General features: G+C 34.8%; 3 protein-coding genes across 9 annotated transcripts; 2 read left to right on the top strand and 1 right to left on the bottom strand.

The window, feature by feature from the left end:
* Window positions 1-3,560: 3,560 nt before the first annotated feature.
* Window positions 3,561-7,505, bottom strand: LOC147545038 (GPN-loop GTPase QQT2-like). Of its 7 annotated transcripts, none has more exons than XM_086636001.1 (8): window positions 7,188-7,505; window positions 6,326-6,404; window positions 6,130-6,221; window positions 5,923-6,040; window positions 5,585-5,811; window positions 4,463-4,753; window positions 4,119-4,324; window positions 3,561-3,993 (listed from the first exon to the last, which is right to left on the bottom strand). In XM_086636001.1, the coding sequence occupies exons 3-8, from the start codon at window positions 6,214-6,216 to the stop codon at window positions 3,711-3,713; spliced, it is 1,212 nt and encodes a 403-aa protein (XP_086492127.1). In that variant the 5' UTR covers window positions 6,217-6,221; window positions 6,326-6,404; window positions 7,188-7,505; the 3' UTR covers window positions 3,561-3,710. The 7 variants fall into 7 exon arrangements, with proteins under 7 accessions (XP_086492127.1, XP_086492122.1, XP_086492123.1 ...); XM_086635996.1 differs by having other exon boundaries at window positions 6,330-6,404; window positions 7,188-7,442; XM_086635997.1 differs by having other exon boundaries at window positions 5,585-5,807; window positions 5,919-6,040; window positions 6,332-6,404; window positions 7,188-7,300.
* Window positions 7,506-10,257: 2,752 nt separating this feature from the next.
* Window positions 10,258-13,875, top strand: LOC147545037 (26S proteasome non-ATPase regulatory subunit 14 homolog). Its single transcript, XM_086633973.1, has 6 exons — window positions 10,258-10,649; window positions 10,753-10,930; window positions 11,877-11,958; window positions 12,253-12,429; window positions 12,534-12,701; window positions 13,491-13,875. Exons 1-6 carry the CDS (start codon window positions 10,520-10,522, stop codon window positions 13,680-13,682), a joined length of 927 nt encoding a protein of 308 aa, XP_086490099.1. The 5' UTR covers window positions 10,258-10,519; the 3' UTR covers window positions 13,683-13,875.
* Window positions 13,876-15,022: 1,147 nt separating this feature from the next.
* On the top strand, window positions 15,023-17,882 carry SDH5 (succinate dehydrogenase 5). Its single transcript, XM_086634245.1, has 4 exons — window positions 15,023-15,408; window positions 16,514-16,824; window positions 17,232-17,417; window positions 17,592-17,882. The coding sequence occupies exons 1-4, from the start codon at window positions 15,207-15,209 to the stop codon at window positions 17,646-17,648; spliced, it is 756 nt and encodes a 251-aa protein (XP_086490371.1). The 5' UTR covers window positions 15,023-15,206; the 3' UTR covers window positions 17,649-17,882.
* The last annotated feature ends 398 nt before the right edge of the window (window positions 17,883-18,280 follow it).

Raw genomic sequence — 18,280 nt, 5'->3', positions numbered from 1 at the left:
ATGTTTACTTTCTATATCATTTTGTTTTAACTACTGTCTCAATATAAAGATGAGACTTTATATGAATGAATTTTAATGTTAATTTTAATGTTTGATTAACAAGACCTTGCTCTGAACCTTTCTTTACTACCCAATATACATAAGATTTATAAGTTATTTATCTTATTTATCTTATAAATCTCAATATACATAAGATTTATAAATCTTAAGTGTTTTATACTAAGTTATTTATCTTATTTATCTTATAAATCTCAATATACATAAGATTTATAAATCTCATTTTAATGTTTAATTTTAACTTAAATAGTATCAAACACTTAAGATTTACTGTAACAGGGTTGCAAAACGTTGTGCAAAGATGAAAGTGGGTGTGATATCTTTAGGAGCTGCAATTGACCTTATTGTCGTAAGAACTGTTGAAGATGAAAAAGATATACCCAAAGATGAAGGTATTATAGTTTTTATTTATAATCTCAGACTAGATTCGTGTAGTGTATTAAGTTTACTAGAGTTGTAAATATTTGACGACAAGGACTCAGACAAGAAGGAGGAGAAGAAGGAATGCTCGATCTGTCTCGATGAGTTTGAGAATGGGGTTCATGTTTTCCAAACAATACAGTGTAAACATATGTACCACGTCGATTGTCTAGTTACTTGGTTGAATTATTCTCATGATTGCCCACTAGATCGCAACCCCATATTTCCTTGTTGATTTAATCTTCCCAAACACTTTATAAGCCCTATATTTTTTTTTTGAACATTTATAAGCCCTATAGTTGTCCACTTTTTACTCTTGTTGGTTTTTATTACATATATAATAATATAATCACTGGCTTCCATAATACCACCTTGTGTGTAATTTTCTCTTTTTCATCTTGTTATTGAACAATGCAAGCGGGCCAACACAGTTTTACTAGTTAACTTTAGGGATTTAGATGGTTTTTGCTCTTTTCATTGTCTGAATTTGAAATTGATTCCCCTCAATCTTAATTATTTAAACTAAATTGAATTAGAATCTATGAAAATTACCCCATTCTTATCTTTAGCTTGAGTCACACAGACCAAACGTTGTAGAATCTGACTCGACTAAATTCAGAATTCGAGTTAGATTTCATTCTTGACATGGGATAAAAACAACACTATTTCAAAGGTAATAGCATCCATAACTGCAAAGTTATAGATTCTACTATATATATATATATATATATATATATATATATATACTAGGCATAACCCCTGCATAACCCCTGCTGTACGCGCATATATCCATGGCATATATCCAATTTCATCAATGAAGGAAGATAGACATACATCCAGTTTCATCAATGAAGGAAGATAGACATACATCCAGTTTCATCAATGAAGGAAGATAGACATACATCCAGTTTCATCGAGTGTCATAGCATTGTTGTAACTCCCAAACAATGTAGACAAACGAGGAGAGTTATATCTGATAGACTTGGTGAATGTTTGAATAAATTGACAAGTTATTTGTTGTTTGATTGTATTTTAATTATGTTCGTATGTCGAAATTGATTCAAAATCGATTGACTTAAATATCAAGGAAATAATCCATACTCGAATAAGCCATTATTCAAACTATATAGATACATTACCTAATTTAAAGTTTGTTTTAATTTCAAATGTCATAGCATTGTTATAGATATCCCACTTACCATCCCGACATTGGGCATATGGGCATCCGTCTCGCATAAGCTACCTTAGCTCCCATATGCCCAACATAGCACATCAAGGTCTGACCCCTTGAATAGCTCCATCCTCTCAATGGTAGAGCCTAGCAGAAGAATAAAATTGACTGATATTATGATGATACTAGGTAGTATAGATATCATTATGGGAGAAATTGATCGTTAAAATGACAATTGATATGACATAAACGCTTTTGACACCCAGATCCAAGTCTATATGGCTACGAGTGGGTTTCGTTCTTGGCGAAGGCTTCACGAGCCCACCCAAAATGTCTCGACACTTACTAAGCTCGAGCATACACCTATAGCCAAGGTTTTGGGCGCTCTGCAAAGCGATGTGGGACTATTACAATTCATTACTTCGATGACAGTCTAGGTGCCAATACATTTTTGTTTCTTGGTATGAATGAGTGTAGTTCTGAATTCGAATTATAGTCCGTATTTGAATGCAATAACTAGTAAAGGTTCATCTTTGAAACCAACTAGAGTTGTAGACTACACAATTATATTGAAGATTCAGGATCGAACGGATAAACATTGATGTGCCTCGTTCTCTTGATTCCCATTTTACGAAGAAGTGATTAGTTTGTTTAATTTGTCACATGACCTATTTCTCACGTTGTGTTTTTCTATGAATTTGTTGGTTTAAAATCTCTAGCTGGTGTCCTGTATTCATATTTTATACTATTCTTGACGATCCTTGTTCACTTGTTAAGAATTTTTGTTGCTCTCTATCTTTAATCTTTTGAGAGTAAGGAATAAATGTCTCTCTCCAACAAGCCATGTTACCTAGATTATTATTGATAGTTGCTCTCTTGTTGTTTTCAGAACAAAAGGTATCATAAATTTCCATCTGTTGATTTTGTTTGAACTATCTTCTGATTATACTAATCAGCCTCGAGTTTTCGCTTTTCAGGTAGTATTGCTTTTGCTCATTAAAACTCGAAAACGAAGGTTCCAAACAGAAGAACTACTTGAGTGACTTAATTATGAACATAGCTTCTAAAGATTGAATCTAATATAGTATTTATTTGATGATGCAGAGAAAGTTGATTCTGAAGTACACCCATAAGTACAGGCTGAGACTCTGGAGACCTCGAGGTGAGACTTTGAAAGCTTAATCCAACATTCATACTCTCAACCACAAAATTTATAGTGCTGAAACCCGAATCTCTATCATCGGTAACTACTAAACGTGATCAATGCACTGTAGTCAATCCAAATCTAAGAATGTACCTTGGGTTTTTGCTAATACTCTGGAAACTTTTGTCTGAGTTTTTCTTGAATTACCGTACAAACAAAGTTTTCTGCTTATAATCGTAAACCTGGTTGAGTACTATGTTGTGTTACAGCACAAATACAAACTTTTGTCGAGTTTATTTTGAACTACCATTCGAACAATGTGTTCTTGCTTATAATCGTAGACCTGGTTAGAGTACTCTGTCCGTCTGTATGCTAGCCCTCCACCCATAGGTGTAACTTTTTGCTCACACCATTTCGACTATTAAACCTACGGACTACCACTATCATGCTTTTCTTTCTTTCTCTCAATTCCAACAAAGGAAATGATTCTCTCTAAATCTGACCTCTTCGTCTAACAACAATTTTCAGCTCTCTTCCTTACGTCGTTACGGCACTAATTAATTTTTATTTTAAATTTACCTTGAAAGACATTCATGCATAGATAAAGAGAAGAGGGAGGGAGTGGTAGGTGATAATGGAGATGAAAATGAAAATATAGAGATCTAGAGAACAATTTTGAATTTTTTTTATTATTCATTTGTTTTTAGAGAATATGTTGTTGATGAAAAATGTGATGATGGAGGTGAGGAGTGAGAAATATGATGGCAGTGGAGGTCAACTTTTTGGATCTACTAAAAGCAAACATACCAAAATGAGTTCACCAGTTATAACATACCAAAGTCACCCCCCACAAGAACTAACTATATTTACCAAGATAAGATGCATTCTGTGTATATGAATCGAAAGCCATGTCAAAGATTATAGGAAGTTGTTGAAACTTGAAGGACTGATAACTTCTTCGTTCTCGCCATCGTCTTCTTCATCGTCCTCCTCTGATACCATATCAATCTCGTATTCATCTTCCTTTGCCTCTCCTTCATCTTCCTCCTCATCTTCGTCCATCTTGTTTTTCATACTTGTACTTAAAACAACAGATTCTCCGCCGGATTTCTCCATGTCTTTCCTCAACTTCTCCATGCTTTTTCTTCTTCGTTCATCTTCCAATCGTTGTTTCTCTACCCGTCTCTTATCAAGATCAGCCCTGGAACCGCACAAACCGAAGTTAAAGATTTGAAAGAAACAAAGAAAAATTGTTCAACTTAAGCAGTTATTGTGAAAGAACTATTTGTAGTAGGGTAAGAAAATTCTTAGATAGTGAAGTAATACTTGTAGGTTTCCATGTACTCGTTCGCACTTGCATCTATGGACTTAAAGAAGGCATCCATTCCAGCACCTGACACTGCAGATACGCCAACCGAGCGGAGATTGTTATAGAATTCATCGAGCGCTAGTGAGAGACTTCTTGTTAGGGTTGATGTATATGAGTTATCTTCGTCAAGTGCCGTGTGAAATGCCTCAAAATCAGTCATCCACTATTCACATAAAATTCGAATCTCTAGTCAATGACGAGCTTGTTGTTGGATAAATGCATATTAGACAAAAAAGAAACACAACTGAAATATAAGATATTCGATAATCAACAAAAGATTGATCGAACAAAAAAGAAATACCTCTAGAGCAAACTCATGTTTAGCGACATCAGTCTTGTTGAAGGCCAAAACAAGTGGCAACCTTGTCTTGTATAATATGCTACAAGCATAAAGCATATTACTCATGAAAGTAGCGGGACGAGCAGAACGAGGTGTATCAACCACATAACAAACCACAGTGGGAAAAGTCGACGCAAAAGCTTCAGTAATTATTGATCCTGAAGCTGACCAAGTAAATATCTCAATTTGACCAGGAGTGTCGACAAAAACATAATCTAGCTGATCCGCTCGCTTCTCAATAACTGATACAACCTGAAAGAGCAGAACATTCTGATAAAACATAACATAAAATTGCGGTAAAAAAGTAAAAAATATGCACCTTTTTACATGTTTATTTTGTCAACCCTTCTGCATGAACTACATGATTAATATGGGAATGTTATTTTCTATTTCGAACGAAGTTTTTGCTTCCTGTCCAAACTACAATGAACCAATTTTCTTCCCAAGATAATAAGAGTGAAATGTCCAAAACGTCGGTTATCCTAAGTTCCAACCTCTCTAAATAAGTTTTATGAGTAAATGGGTATGCCTAATTAAGAGCATCTCCAATGCAACACTCAATCTTAGAAACTCCGAATGCCACTTAGGATTTTTAGAGTTTTTTCTTAAAAACCATCTCCAATGCAACACTCTATTTGGATCTCTAAGATGACTTGTCGAGGGTGGAATAGAGATATCTCAAGAGGACACTCTATTTCTAGAGTGTCCTCTTGAGATATCTCTAATTGTCCACCTCATCAATATTTGATTTTCAGCCAATAGAAATTGAGTCTTCTATATTTTCTAAAATAACTAATTATTTATTTACAAAAATAAATATGACACATAACTAAATAAGATAAGTTTCGAGTTTTGCATTGGAGACACAAAAAATTTGAGGATCTCTATTGACGCCACCTAGGAGTGAGAATCTCAATTGGAACTTGACACATAGGATTAATAGAGATTTTTTTGAGTTTTGCATTGGAGATGCTCTAAATAGAAATGTGAGGCCAGAAGTTAGGTTTGGACAGGTGGCAAAGCACATATCATAAAAAAAAAATGGTTGATACAGGATGCTTCTAGAGATCTTTTTTACTTTACCTCATCAAATTTTGTCGCGAACAAGTTAAGTGATGTCAAGATCCCTCCATTAGGACCAAGGTTGAACTGCTTCATAACTTCCTTGTATCGAACAGTGTCTCGTATGTCGATATTCGCACCATAAGGAAGGGTCTTAACAGCTGGATCAAGATTAACTACATATCCTCGAATGTTTGAAGCTTGTGTATGGCAAACCAAACGATGAAGAAAAGTTGTTTTTCCACTACCTAAATAAGTCAACATCCAAGCAAACTTTAGAAAAGCACCTTGTAAAACCAAACTGACACAAACAATAATAGAACTTAACATAGACAATATAAACTTGTTAGAGTACGTGCCTGCCATCCCAACTACAATGATAATAACTGGTTTCTTCTTGAAAGTCCCTGATGAAGATTCATCTATCTGTAGTTTCTCCATTGACTCCGAAATATCTGCTTTTTCTTTACCCTTCGACTTCATATAATGAAAAGCAAAATGTGACTAATCAACACAACTTAATTAGAAAGAGAAAAAAGAAAATGGTAGAGAGAAGAGGAATATACTTGGGTGGTAGAGGATTCAGAAGAATCCATTTTCATGGGCACTGGTTCTTCAACTGTCTTTGAATTTGTATCAGAATCCATATCCATTGCCCCTGTAGATTACAGATTGTAAATTCAACACCATGAAAATGCTACTCAAGACCTTCAAATTCTCTAAATTGCAAAGTAAGATATATCATCTCTATCCGTAGTATACACACACAGATGCCAAGTTCTTGTCGTCGAAAGAGAAAAGTTCTCAACACGAAACTGATAGAAAAAGTCACTTGACAAATCTGTAAAAAACAATATTACACAAATCAAGAAAAAGTCAGTAAACAAAATACTACTATATCACTGAACATATTAGTAAACAACTTAGAATACAAATCAGAAAGAGCAAAAGTAAACAGATCAGTGTGTAGTTAGTAGAGAGAAAACCTTAACCATAAACGAATGAAAAAGGTGTCCAAGGTAGAATATGAATATCTCGTGTTCACTCTCTCACTCGCTGCGCCTTCTCTCATTTTTCTCCACCCCATTTCTCTCTATTTCACGGAATCCTCTCTTTATCTCGGAACCCTCTACCTATCTCCTTGATTCCCCTCTCTATCTCCATCATTTCTCTCTCAGCTTCAGCGAAAGACTAGGGTTTTAGTTTCAAACGGGACCAGAGATTTCTCAGCTGGAGAAATTGAAATTTATTCTTTACAAATTTAAAATACGACAAAATTGAAATCAAAATTGTTGCATCCTTCATACCTTAAGATGTTGCTTAAGTATCCTCTTTGTAACTAGATATCCCGGCTCAACATTCAAAAACCCAACCCCCCTCATACCTTGAGAGATGAAAAACGAGATTCAACTAAGTCCTACTCTAAGCCTTCATAATCTTCTCCATGAAACCCTAATTGATTGTGAAAGAACTACTCTAAGCCTTCATAATCTTCCTCACAAGAAAAAACAACCCTAGATAAATGGTTGTAAAGCATTCACAGAAACACTAGATAAACTAATATGAAAACAAAAGTGACAACCCTAAACCCTTCACAGAAACCCTAAAGAGTTAAAACGTATACCTTGAAGACACCGGAGGAGACAGACGGAGTCGCCTTCTTCGTCCAAATTGATTCTGCCGTCAAAGTCAGAGCTCTGCGCGGGAAGTAGAGTGTGGAAAACGAGAGAGGGAAAAATAGAGTTCTAGTCCTTTTACGATCTTAGAGCAAGTCCAATCCCACCCTATCTTACGTCCAAAAAACCACTTTTTCACCCAAAATTTTTGGCTTCAGCTCAGCCTCTAAAATTCAGTTCCAGTCCCAGCCTCTCTTGAGGCCGTAAATTTGTTCATGTAGGAAACGCGTGTGTGGACTTTTAGTCGGTGTATGAAAAACGTGTGTGATTTTATGTATATATAAAACACGTGTTTGAACTATTTTCAAAATAATATATTTTTTCCAAGGTTGAAAAATTATTCGGGGACCGACATTTGGTGGGATGTATTTTAATTATTGATATTTAAGTTTTTCTAGAATTTTAAAAAGAATTAAAACTAATTAAAATTACAAATTTATTATTTACATTAAAATAAATGAATGGGAGAAGATCCTAGCCGTTGGATAAAATCCAACGGCTAGGATCACCCAACATGACCGTTGGGACTCCCCAACGGTCATGTTGGGGAGCCTTCAGTCGCCCCTAATGTTAGGGGTGACTGAAGGAGGAGCCCCAGCCTCCGCTCCAAGCGGCTAGGCTTGGAGCGGGTGGCTGAGGCCATAATTTCAAAATTATGGCCTCAGCCGGGCTGGGGCTGGACTTGCTCTTAGAGCATCTCCAATGAAAAAAAAAAGGTATATTTGGTGTTGGTATATTTGGTGCACTTCAATCAAATAAATTTGACAACTTTCCATATTTATTATTGTTATAATGTTAACCCTAATTTTTAGGTATTTCCTTTATGATTTTTTTTTTCTGTTTTTTTAAATTAATTATTTTATTGAGAGAGTGAGATTTTAATTTTTTTTAACCTTTACAATGTTTCATTTTTCTTAAATTAATTATTTTATTTTTAGGAAGGACATGATATTTTTGTTGAATAAGTTATTTTATTTCAAAAAAATGACTGCATTTTAAATTTTTGGAAAGACTTCTAGACAGTATTCTTTATTAAAAATGGATATTTATCCTGTTTTTCCGTTCTATTTTATTATTATTATAAGAGTATAGCCCGGCACGAACAATTATATCAATCACATTTGACAAAGTTATTGACGAAATCAAGCAAATTGTCATAAACTTATCTTACCCACGAATGTAATATTCGGTACAAAAATTTAATATTCTTAAGTTAGTTATTTTATTTCTAAGAAGGGCAAGATTTTTTTTTTGGTAAATATGTTATTTTATTTGTAAGAATGACCATATTTTAAATTTTGAGAAGGACTTCTACACAATATCCTTTATTACAAAAGGATGTTTGTCTCAGTCAATGTTTTTCCCTTCTGTTTTATTATTATTACTAGGGTATAGCCCTACACAGACAATTATATCAATCACATTTGACAAAGTTACGAATGTGATATTCAATACAAAAATCTAATATCAAGATAAACCAACAATCTTGTAATTATTCTTTTACATTAAGAAAAAACATATAAGTTGAAATTTAGAATACATCAATCATGGTGCAAGCGCAAGTAAATTAAGAAAATAAGAAAAACAAGTACAGTTTCATTTCTTTTACATAACTTTTTCAATATTCGATAATTGATGGTTTTTTTTTCTTTTCGTAACACTCTTAAACTTGATCTCCACGAAACCTTATTTTTGTTTCCCGTATAAACAACAAATAACATTTCAACTACCATCAAATAAATATAGGTATAAGAGAAATGTAACTCATAGTACCAAATGAAGAAATTCTCCTTTTTTTTCTTAATCTCTCCAGGTTTCACCAACATTGAAGAATCAAACAATAACTTCTTCTTGTATGTCCCCCTAGGTGAATGACCAACAAAAGAGATCAAAAATATAAATTAAACAAAAATGAGTCTATTAATATGAAAATTACTATAGATTAACATTAGACAACAATAATTTTTGTCATATAGAGAAATTAAAAACTTATTTTTAACAATTTATACCCATTGGTTTGCCCTATCATTAGTTTCCTTGCACTTAAAAAGTTAATGTGGAAGACATTAAACAAACAAACATTTCCTATGCACTTCCAAGTGAGGAGCAAATATTCTAGCCACATAAACCATCCACGATTCATGCAATAGCAAACATCAAGATGTGTTTAATCAGTTTAAAAAAAAAACATTTGGCTGAGTTTTTGAACTATATATTTGGTATTTATTTCCCTAATAAGCGACCGAACTCACGCAAGAGTTTATGGCGATAGCTTCAGTTCTTTTTCTTTTACTTTGGGATTACGATCAAGTCCCACCTATTAATCTGACGATCTTTACAAGGGACGTTTATAATAACGAGTCAATCAATTCTTAAAAGAGAGATGACAACTGCAAGCACAGTCATAACTAATGAACAAACCATGAGGATACACTACAAATATTAAGGAAAAAAATACAAAAAAAAACTAAATTTTATCTTTTTTTTTTTTTTTTTGTTAAGAACTAAATTTTATCTTAGTATACCCTATTAATGATGCCAAATGGGAAATAACCCTCTGCATGTTTTATTTAAATATTATAGGAAAACAATGGTATGAAAATGAAAAGTTACACTTCATGATGCCAAATGGGAAATTTCCTTCCAATGTTTTATTTAAATATTACAGGAAAATAATGGTATGAAAATGAAAAGTTCAAAAAAGGCACAAAAAAAAAATAACTCAAAGGGCGAGTAAATTGTTTTCCTTAACAAAAAAAAAGTAAATTATTATTTTGTTTATGAAGTTAGATGTGATTAGATAAAAAGTGAAGAGAAAATTAAGACCTAAGAAAACGTAAAAGGAATTCGATTCTCGCAACGATTATTAAACTTAATTAGAAGAATTATAGTTCAGAAATTCTCAAAGTCATGAATACAATACTACTATCACCAGTAAAAAATGTTGTACCTCGAAAAACAACACCGAAATTGATGGTTCTATTAATAAAACGTCAATGTACTTTCGTAATCAGTTTTAAAAAAAAAAAAACTGGAAGTTTATTATTTCTAAATTCTAATCAATAAATAGTCTTTGTGAAAATTTCACGTTTAGTACTTAATTACTAGGTGTTAAAATGTTAAATCGCAGAGAGCAAGGCTGTCGGCGCCTTTAAAAAGTTAAAAATAATTTATTTTTGTACTCCATATCCTGCTTTCTTTCTTTTCAAGAAACTGGAAAATTGTTTACCGTGACAGAAATCAGATCGAAGGTTTGGGAAGAGAGAGAGAGAAAGGATCAATGGAGAGACTACAGAGGATTCTAGCAGGAGCCGGAGGGATGGGGCACCCACCACCGGACTCACCGTTGTTGGATTCGTCAGAGCAGGTTTACATATCTTCTCTTGCTCTCCTCAAAATGCTCAAACACGGTATTCTTCTTCTTCTTCTTATTTTTTTTGTAATTTGGGTTTTAGGGTTTGTGTGTTTGGTCTGTGATGAGTTGTTATAATGATTGATGATTTGAAAATATAGGAAGAGCTGGTGTACCAATGGAAGTAATGGGTTTGATGTTGGGGGATTTTGTTGATGAATACACTGTTAGGGTAGTTGATGTTTTTGCTATGCCTCAGAGTGGTACTGGTGTTAGTGTTGAAGCTGTCGATCATGTTTTTCAGACTAATATGCTTGATATGCTCAAGCAGACTGGCAGGTCCTCTCTCTCTCTTTCTACTCTATTTATAGATTTTTTTAGACTAATGTTGAATGGTGGGAACTGTGGAATTGAAGGTAACAACCCCACTATTTCCCAAGAAAGACCCTGAAAAAGTTTTAATGTTGAATGTGTGTTTTTGGTTGCGGTTGTTTGATCGTGTGACAGTGTGTTACTGGCGAAATTTTCTCGTGTATATGGGATTATGGGTTCCTTAGCAAGGAGGATCTTAAACAAAGAAACACCATTCTTTTCGAAGAAAGAAACTGTTTTGTGCATTTACCATGAATGACTAATTTAGGAGATCGCTTAGGATTTTCTGAGAGATTTGTGGGTCAACATGAGCCTGGAAATTGGAATCGTAATGCGTGATTGAGTTAATATGTTTATATCGCACGATACTGCATAGTGATTTGTTTGACGATTCCTTTGTCTTACGATTATATAGGAGAACTATTGCTTGCCGTCATTAGACTCTTTGAGTTTCTAGATTTTAACTTCATCTGAATTAGTTTGGAAAGCAGTAGAGATGTTCTTCTTTCATTGGTCCAAGGATGCTTTAGTGCTTTTTCTAGTTTCGTCACCCGTGATTTGTATAACTGGAGTCTGGAGCAAGTCATTGTTTTGTTCCATGAACTAATTTTTATTCAATAAGCTAAGACTTGATAAGGCAGGATCCATTCCAGTGACGCTATGCTAACGTGAATGTGCTATAGTGAGCTATGGGTTTCATGCCATAATTGGATTTTTAATTGACTTACGGCTACCTTAAGGCATCTTATCGCTCTGGTTCTTTTCGTGAGATACCTATCCGCTACATATGTTTGTGAATTACTAATAAACTTAGTCTATTTGTTGTTCAATAATATAAAGAAACACAAAGTTATCGCAGAGTTGGTTTACTCTTGTTGGTGCCTTCAGCTTATATTATTGTATCCTATTGCAGACCTGAGATGGTGGTAGGATGGTATCATTCACATCCTGGATTTGGGTGCTGGCTTTCCGGTGTTGATATTAATACGCAGCAGGTACGATAACAATATTTACAGTTATATTATTAACGGTGTTAAAAATGAAGTTGATATTATCAGATAGCAAAGTGATAGTTTTTATGGTGTCGATTAATGAGCAGAATGGTGATTTTTAGCAAGTTATTATTTAATTAACTCTCAATTTGTCTTCTTAATCTTAAATGGAGGTCTTAGTTTTGGAGATGGTCTTCGTTTAGTCAATCTCAGAAAAGAGAAAAAGAAGCTTATTTTGGTCTCCTGTTTAATGCCGTGCTACTCAAACTGGCACTAATTTTTATCTATTCCTTTCAGAGTTTTGAAGCTCTGAATCAAAGAGCCGTTGCGGTGGTTGTGGACCCAATACAAAGTGTCAAGGGGAAGGTTGTCATTGATGCCTTTCGTTTGATCAACCCTCAAACTATGATGCTTGGCCAAGAACCTCGACAAACGACTTCGAACCTTGGTCACCTCAATAAGCCATCTATTCAAGTAAGAAACCTACAAACTTAACTATGAGGCCATGACATTTACTCCGTAATATTGTTATGCACTTTAACTTGTTTTGCTTCTCACCTATGCTCCTTTTGCTTCAGGCATTGATCCATGGCTTGAACAGGCACTACTACTCGATAGCCATCAATTACAGGAAAAATGAACTTGAAGAGAAAATGCTACTAAATTTACATAAGAAGAAGTGGACTGATGGGTTAACACTTCAGCGATTTGACACCCATTCCAAAACAAATGAGCAAACTGTCCAGGTTGGTGAACGTTTTTCATTCTCAAGTGGTGTTTGTCTTTAATAAATCTGAATATTGAAGTGATCGATATTTGTGTGTATTTTACATATTGCACGTAAGTTTGATGCATATTTTTATCTCTTAAAATAAAATCAAATTCAGACATACGTTATAGCTGAAAAGTTACACATTTGAGTTTGTTATAAGATATTAAGATCTAACTCAATTAGATAGGTAAAAGAAACAAAATCTCATATTTAGCATACGAAGTCACTTCGAATTATAGATAAACAAGCACTACGTCAAGTTTTACATTTGATATCTATGAAAGAGAAAATTTCATGTCATTATTTGATTGCTTCCTTTGGCTGTTTAGCATGAGTCGCTTGATATCGTGTTTGAACAGGTTTTCGATCATTTCTTCTTTTATCTGTTTCATTCTCTCTGAATGGGTTTGCCAGGGTTTACCTCTAGTGCTGACTACATTGTCTGCCTGTTATTAAGTATTATTTGCATTGCACGTCGGCCTTAGATAGGGGTGTTTAACGGGTTGGGCCACTCGCCCAAGGGCTAATGTTTCATGGACCAGGTCCAGTCCACCTGGGTGACAAATATGACATTGGAGTATATGAGGAGATATTAACCGTCTCATCATGACTAAATTTCCTACATATTGTATCAATAAAACATTTTACAACTACAGCTAGCTGAAACCCGTGCAGAGAATATGAACTGCACCTACATGTATCACATTTAACTAGTTGAAATCTGTTGGTCATCTTCATTTGACATGGTTGGAGGATCGTGCAGGAAATGCTAGGCTTAGCTATTAAATACAACAAAGCAGTTCAAGAAGAGGATGAGTTGCCGCCGGAGAAGCTTGCCATTGCCAACGTCGGAAGGCAAGATGCAAAAAAGCACTTGGAGGAGCATGTCTCGAACTTGATGTCATCAAACATAGTTCAGACGTTGGGTACCATGCTCGATACTGTTGTATTTTAAGGACCATGGTCCATTTAAATGGGTGTAGTTTTTCCTTCGGGGAACTGATTTATATCTTCCTATCTGAATCTAAAAAAAACAGTAAGTGGTGTTAGTTACTACTTTTCATTTGTATTGTTTTTTTATGCAAGTAGAATTTGATGAGCGGAATGATGAATCAATGTTGAAGTAAAAGTCTAAATTTGCTGGCTAATGTAGTGCTTCTTTTCTTTTAATATACTTGGATTTGAATCTGACTCAGATGACTCAGATTTATGTGTGATTTTACAGTCAATATGACGTTGCATTTCCTTTTGAGGAGAGTGCTGTTACGACAAAAAAATTGGCTTAATTTGAGAGAGAGAGAGAAGAGGTGAGGTGACTCACCTTATAAAAGAGTGGTCAAGATCGTAATGAAACTTTAAATTTATTTGTCTTTTAGAAGGCTAGTCATTACGTCAAGGTCTGCTCGGACAGACCTTCCAGATCTGCCGGAACAGACCTTCATGATCTGTTCCAGCAGACCTTCAAGGTCTGCCGGACGAACTCCGGCAAAGGGGGTTAGAGAGGAGATGAAATTTTTTTTTTTTTTTTTTAAGAGAGAAAAGAGATGAGAGTTCAACAAAAAAAAAAAAAGAAAAGAGATGAGATGGAGGAGAGAGAGAAGAGGTGAGGTGGATGTTTTTATTTCTCTCTAACAACTTACAAAACAAAATTGTCAAACAAAATTGACCAAGTCTTCACATCCCGGAAACTATTTAGCTTTCCCCAAAGCGCTGGCCTAAACTAAGTCTAAGTCAAGTTTTTTGGTGTGCGAAATATGTGTCCTATCTTTTGTATGTGTATAACACGTGTGTGAACTATTTTTGAAATTATTATTTTTTAAAAACAAAAACTAATTATATTTTAGAAAAACAAAAAACTTATTATATTTTTTTAAAAACAAAAACTAACTGAAATTAAAAAAAAAAAACCAATAACATTTACAAAAACAGTCTAGCCGTTAGAACAAATCCGACAGCTAGATTTGCCCTCCGACATGACATTTGGGAGTCCCACCGGTCATGTTGGACCCCTTCAACCGACCCAAAGTGTTGGGTCGGCTGAAGCGTTAGGCTGGGGTTGAGCCTCAACCCCCTACGATCCACGTTAGAGACGCTCTTATGAGTTCTCCACAGAACAAGACCAAAGTGCAGCCACAATATGACGATTGTCCATACTCGGTAGGGGGGCACTTTGTATATAATAGTTGTATAGAGGGTGAACAGTAAAATGCTTAGATAATTTTCTGCAAATACCTGAAAATCACAAGACTGTCGATTGAAATAATAATTTTACTCGCAGGGAAGTTGTAAAGGCGCCCCTTATAATTGTTATAGAGGCGCTTTTAAATCTTCCCTGCATAAAACCAGTTTTCACCATTTCCTACTTTCATCTCCATCTTTTGGGTTTCTCCTTTTTCTGATCAACAGCGTCAAGTATTTTGTTGGGGGTAGAGAGAGAGAGAGAGAAAAAGAAGAAGGGATTTTTAGAAAGAGAAAGAAAATGGAGAGATTTGGATTATTAAGATTGATTCAACGATCTACTACTTGTTTCAGATCTGCTCGATTCTCTACCATTACCGACAAGCAATTACTCTCTAATAATTTCCGCCGTTACATTAATCCTTCTTCCTCCAATCTTCGCCGGACTTTCTTCTCTCTTTCACCTGGTTCCGTATCAACTTACTTGAATCGAACTTCTTCTGGTTTGTTTCTCGAACCTTTTTTGTATTTCCAGTTTTCATTTCATTGATTGATACCTAGATAAAAGTGATTCGGATAAGACCAATAATTAAATAGGTATATTATTGATTTTGATAACTGATCTTCATGTTATTTTTGTTTGTGTTTTGTTAATCTGTGTGATTTATTTGTGAAAGGAACAATTTTAATAATGATCTTTGAATATAAAAAATTTGGTTTTCGAAATTTAGGGTTAAGTACCTATGTGGGGTACTATTTCATTTTCTCTTGTTATAATCTGTTTACTAGAACTTTTGGAATAGAAACTTCTCTGGTTGATTATGATGGAATCACCATGAACTTGTTATAGTATCTTGTTGACTAGCTAAACTTCTTAATAATAATGATTATACAACAATTACCTCATTATTAGTATCTGAATATCATTTGGATTAGGGTTTTAAAATTGAGATAAACTTTATCTTGGAATTAACCTAAGTACTTGATATAGGATAATATTTTGACTGATATATCTCGGAAAACATCGGAAAAATTAGAAAATAAGACCCTGCAGAAAACTCTGATCTTAGTCCAGCGTATTCATTGACTGATATGGGCGATATATTGATGATATCATCAGCCACATCAATTTCATTTCTGTTTTGGTATTCTGGTAGTAGCGGATATTCGATAGTATCACGATTCAACTACTTCAACCTCCAGTTATCCTAAAGCAATCAACAATTTCTCATAATGGAACCACATCCTCATTTACAAGAGGCTTGAAATTTTGCACTTTTGGGTTATGACAATATCATATTTCAGAAATTGACCGATAATTTTCACCTTCTGTTGTTAGCTCATGAGCTCTCGTCATGTTTTGATTGAATGGGTATAGAACATTGAACTCCTGTAACCTGTCTTTGTCTTTCTATTTCTGTGTTATTTTTCTTGTGAACTTAATTTGTTCATAGAAATGCATCCGAATTGATTATATGGAGTTCGTTCGAGATTCGGATGAGTTTCCTCTACTGGGTTTTTAGCATTTGTACTTCTAGTGACTTTCTTAGCTAAATAAAATCCATCTTTCTTTCATTGTTCTTATTTCCTACTTTTATGAACAACCAGAATTTGGGACTTCTATCGGAACTGGTCTCGGGAGTAAGAGGTCTTTTAGTGAAGATGTTTCCCACTTGCCTACCATAACAGACCCTGAAATTGAAAATGCTTTCAAGGATTTGATGGCTCTGAGTTGGGATGAAATCCCAGATGTTGTTGTTCATGATGTCAAGAATGCATTGGCTAAAAACACTGACGACAAGACAGGCAAGGAGGTCCTGGAAAATGTCTTTCGTGCAGCAGAGGCTGTAGAGCACTTCAGTGGGGTCCTTGTATCATTGAGGATGGAAATTGATGATGCCGTTGGGTTGAGTGGAGAGGTATTCAATTATTCATGATAGCGTTAGACTAACTAATTTACGTCTATCATTTAGACTAAGGTGGTGTTTTTGAAAAAAACGCATTTAAATCTGAGAACCAATATTCATGTGTAATCTACATATTGATCTAAAGTGATGCATATCTCTATCATTTTAACAAAATGAAATCCTAGAAGAAGTCGCCATTTCAGATTCAGACATATTTTATAGCTGAAAACTTCTCCATTTGGGAACAGAGACTTGTTACTTGTAACTCAATTAGTTAGATCAAAATCATCAAATAGTGCATTAACTCGTATTTAACAGACCAAGTTATTCAGATTTTAAAATTTAGAAAAACTAACACTGCATAAGTTGTTAGTTCTCTATGAAGTTGTTAGAATTTATAAATCGACTTCAACTTGCAGAATGTTCGACCCCTCCCAAAGGAGCTTGTGGAAGCGCTTCGTGCTGCATATCAGCGCTACATGACTTATTTGGATGCATTTGGCCCCGAGGAAACTTATTTGAGGAAGAAAGTTGAGACAGAGTTGGGAACAAAGATGATTCACCTAAAGATGAGGTGCAGTGGCCTTGGGTCCGAGTGGGGAAAGGTAAATATCCTGTGTTGCTTTACACTCTCAAGGCACCAACATGTTAGGAATGAATTATGGCAAAAACTCGAACTGTATATATCGTAGTCGAACTGTTACGATTCTCACTTAACCTAATTAATATATCAAATAACAACATAGCCTTGTTACTTATTTAAATTTCCTTATTTGCAGGTTACGGTTCTTGGAACATCTGGTCTTTCAGGGTCCTATGTCGAGCACCGAGCTTAGTGGTTTGAAAAAAGTGGTTTAGATCATTATTGTAAGCTTTCTTGTCTTGGCAATCATGTTTGATAGTTAGATTTTTGGTCTAATCTGTTGAAGAAAACTCACTTGTCTTCGACGCTGAACATGAAAATAAAGAGGTTTTCCTTATAAATGGAAGGGGTGGAAACAATACAAGTCAATGACCTCTCACTTTTTACCTATGTTTTCTTATTGATGAAGTTGATTTTGCTTCTACCATCTTCAGTTATACTATTTTGTTGCATTGTTTGGGTTTTCATTCTTTATGAGTATTGAGTTATATCAGCCACGATGTTATCGACGATAACATCTGTGGTAGCCTGTGATAGGACCGTTGAGCTGAGAGAGAGAGAGAGAGGGGGGATGTTTTCTTGAGTTTTAGAGGAGTGCCCAACCGTTGAACTGATTGAATTTGTAGTTTGTTTGACACTCCCTCTTTCTTAGGATTGTTTGGGTTGAAAGAAAGATTTCCAGAGTTACTACCAAAACTTTGATCCCAAACGGACTGATACGAATCTCCCAAGCTCCCAATTTTAAAACCAAGCTCTTTACTAATTATCACCTAAACTGAAGTCGACTAGAAGTGCTGTATATCCAGCCATTACAATTGATTTTTT

This window comes from Eschscholzia californica, unplaced genomic scaffold (assembly GCF_041429995.1).
Source record: "Eschscholzia californica isolate CP2 unplaced genomic scaffold, dmEscCali1.0.p SCAF_4, whole genome shotgun sequence".
Lineage (NCBI taxonomy): Eukaryota > Viridiplantae > Streptophyta > Magnoliopsida > Ranunculales > Papaveraceae > Eschscholzia > Eschscholzia californica.
Note: the sequence above shows the minus strand (reverse complement) of the source record. Positions and strands in the feature narration are given on the sequence as shown.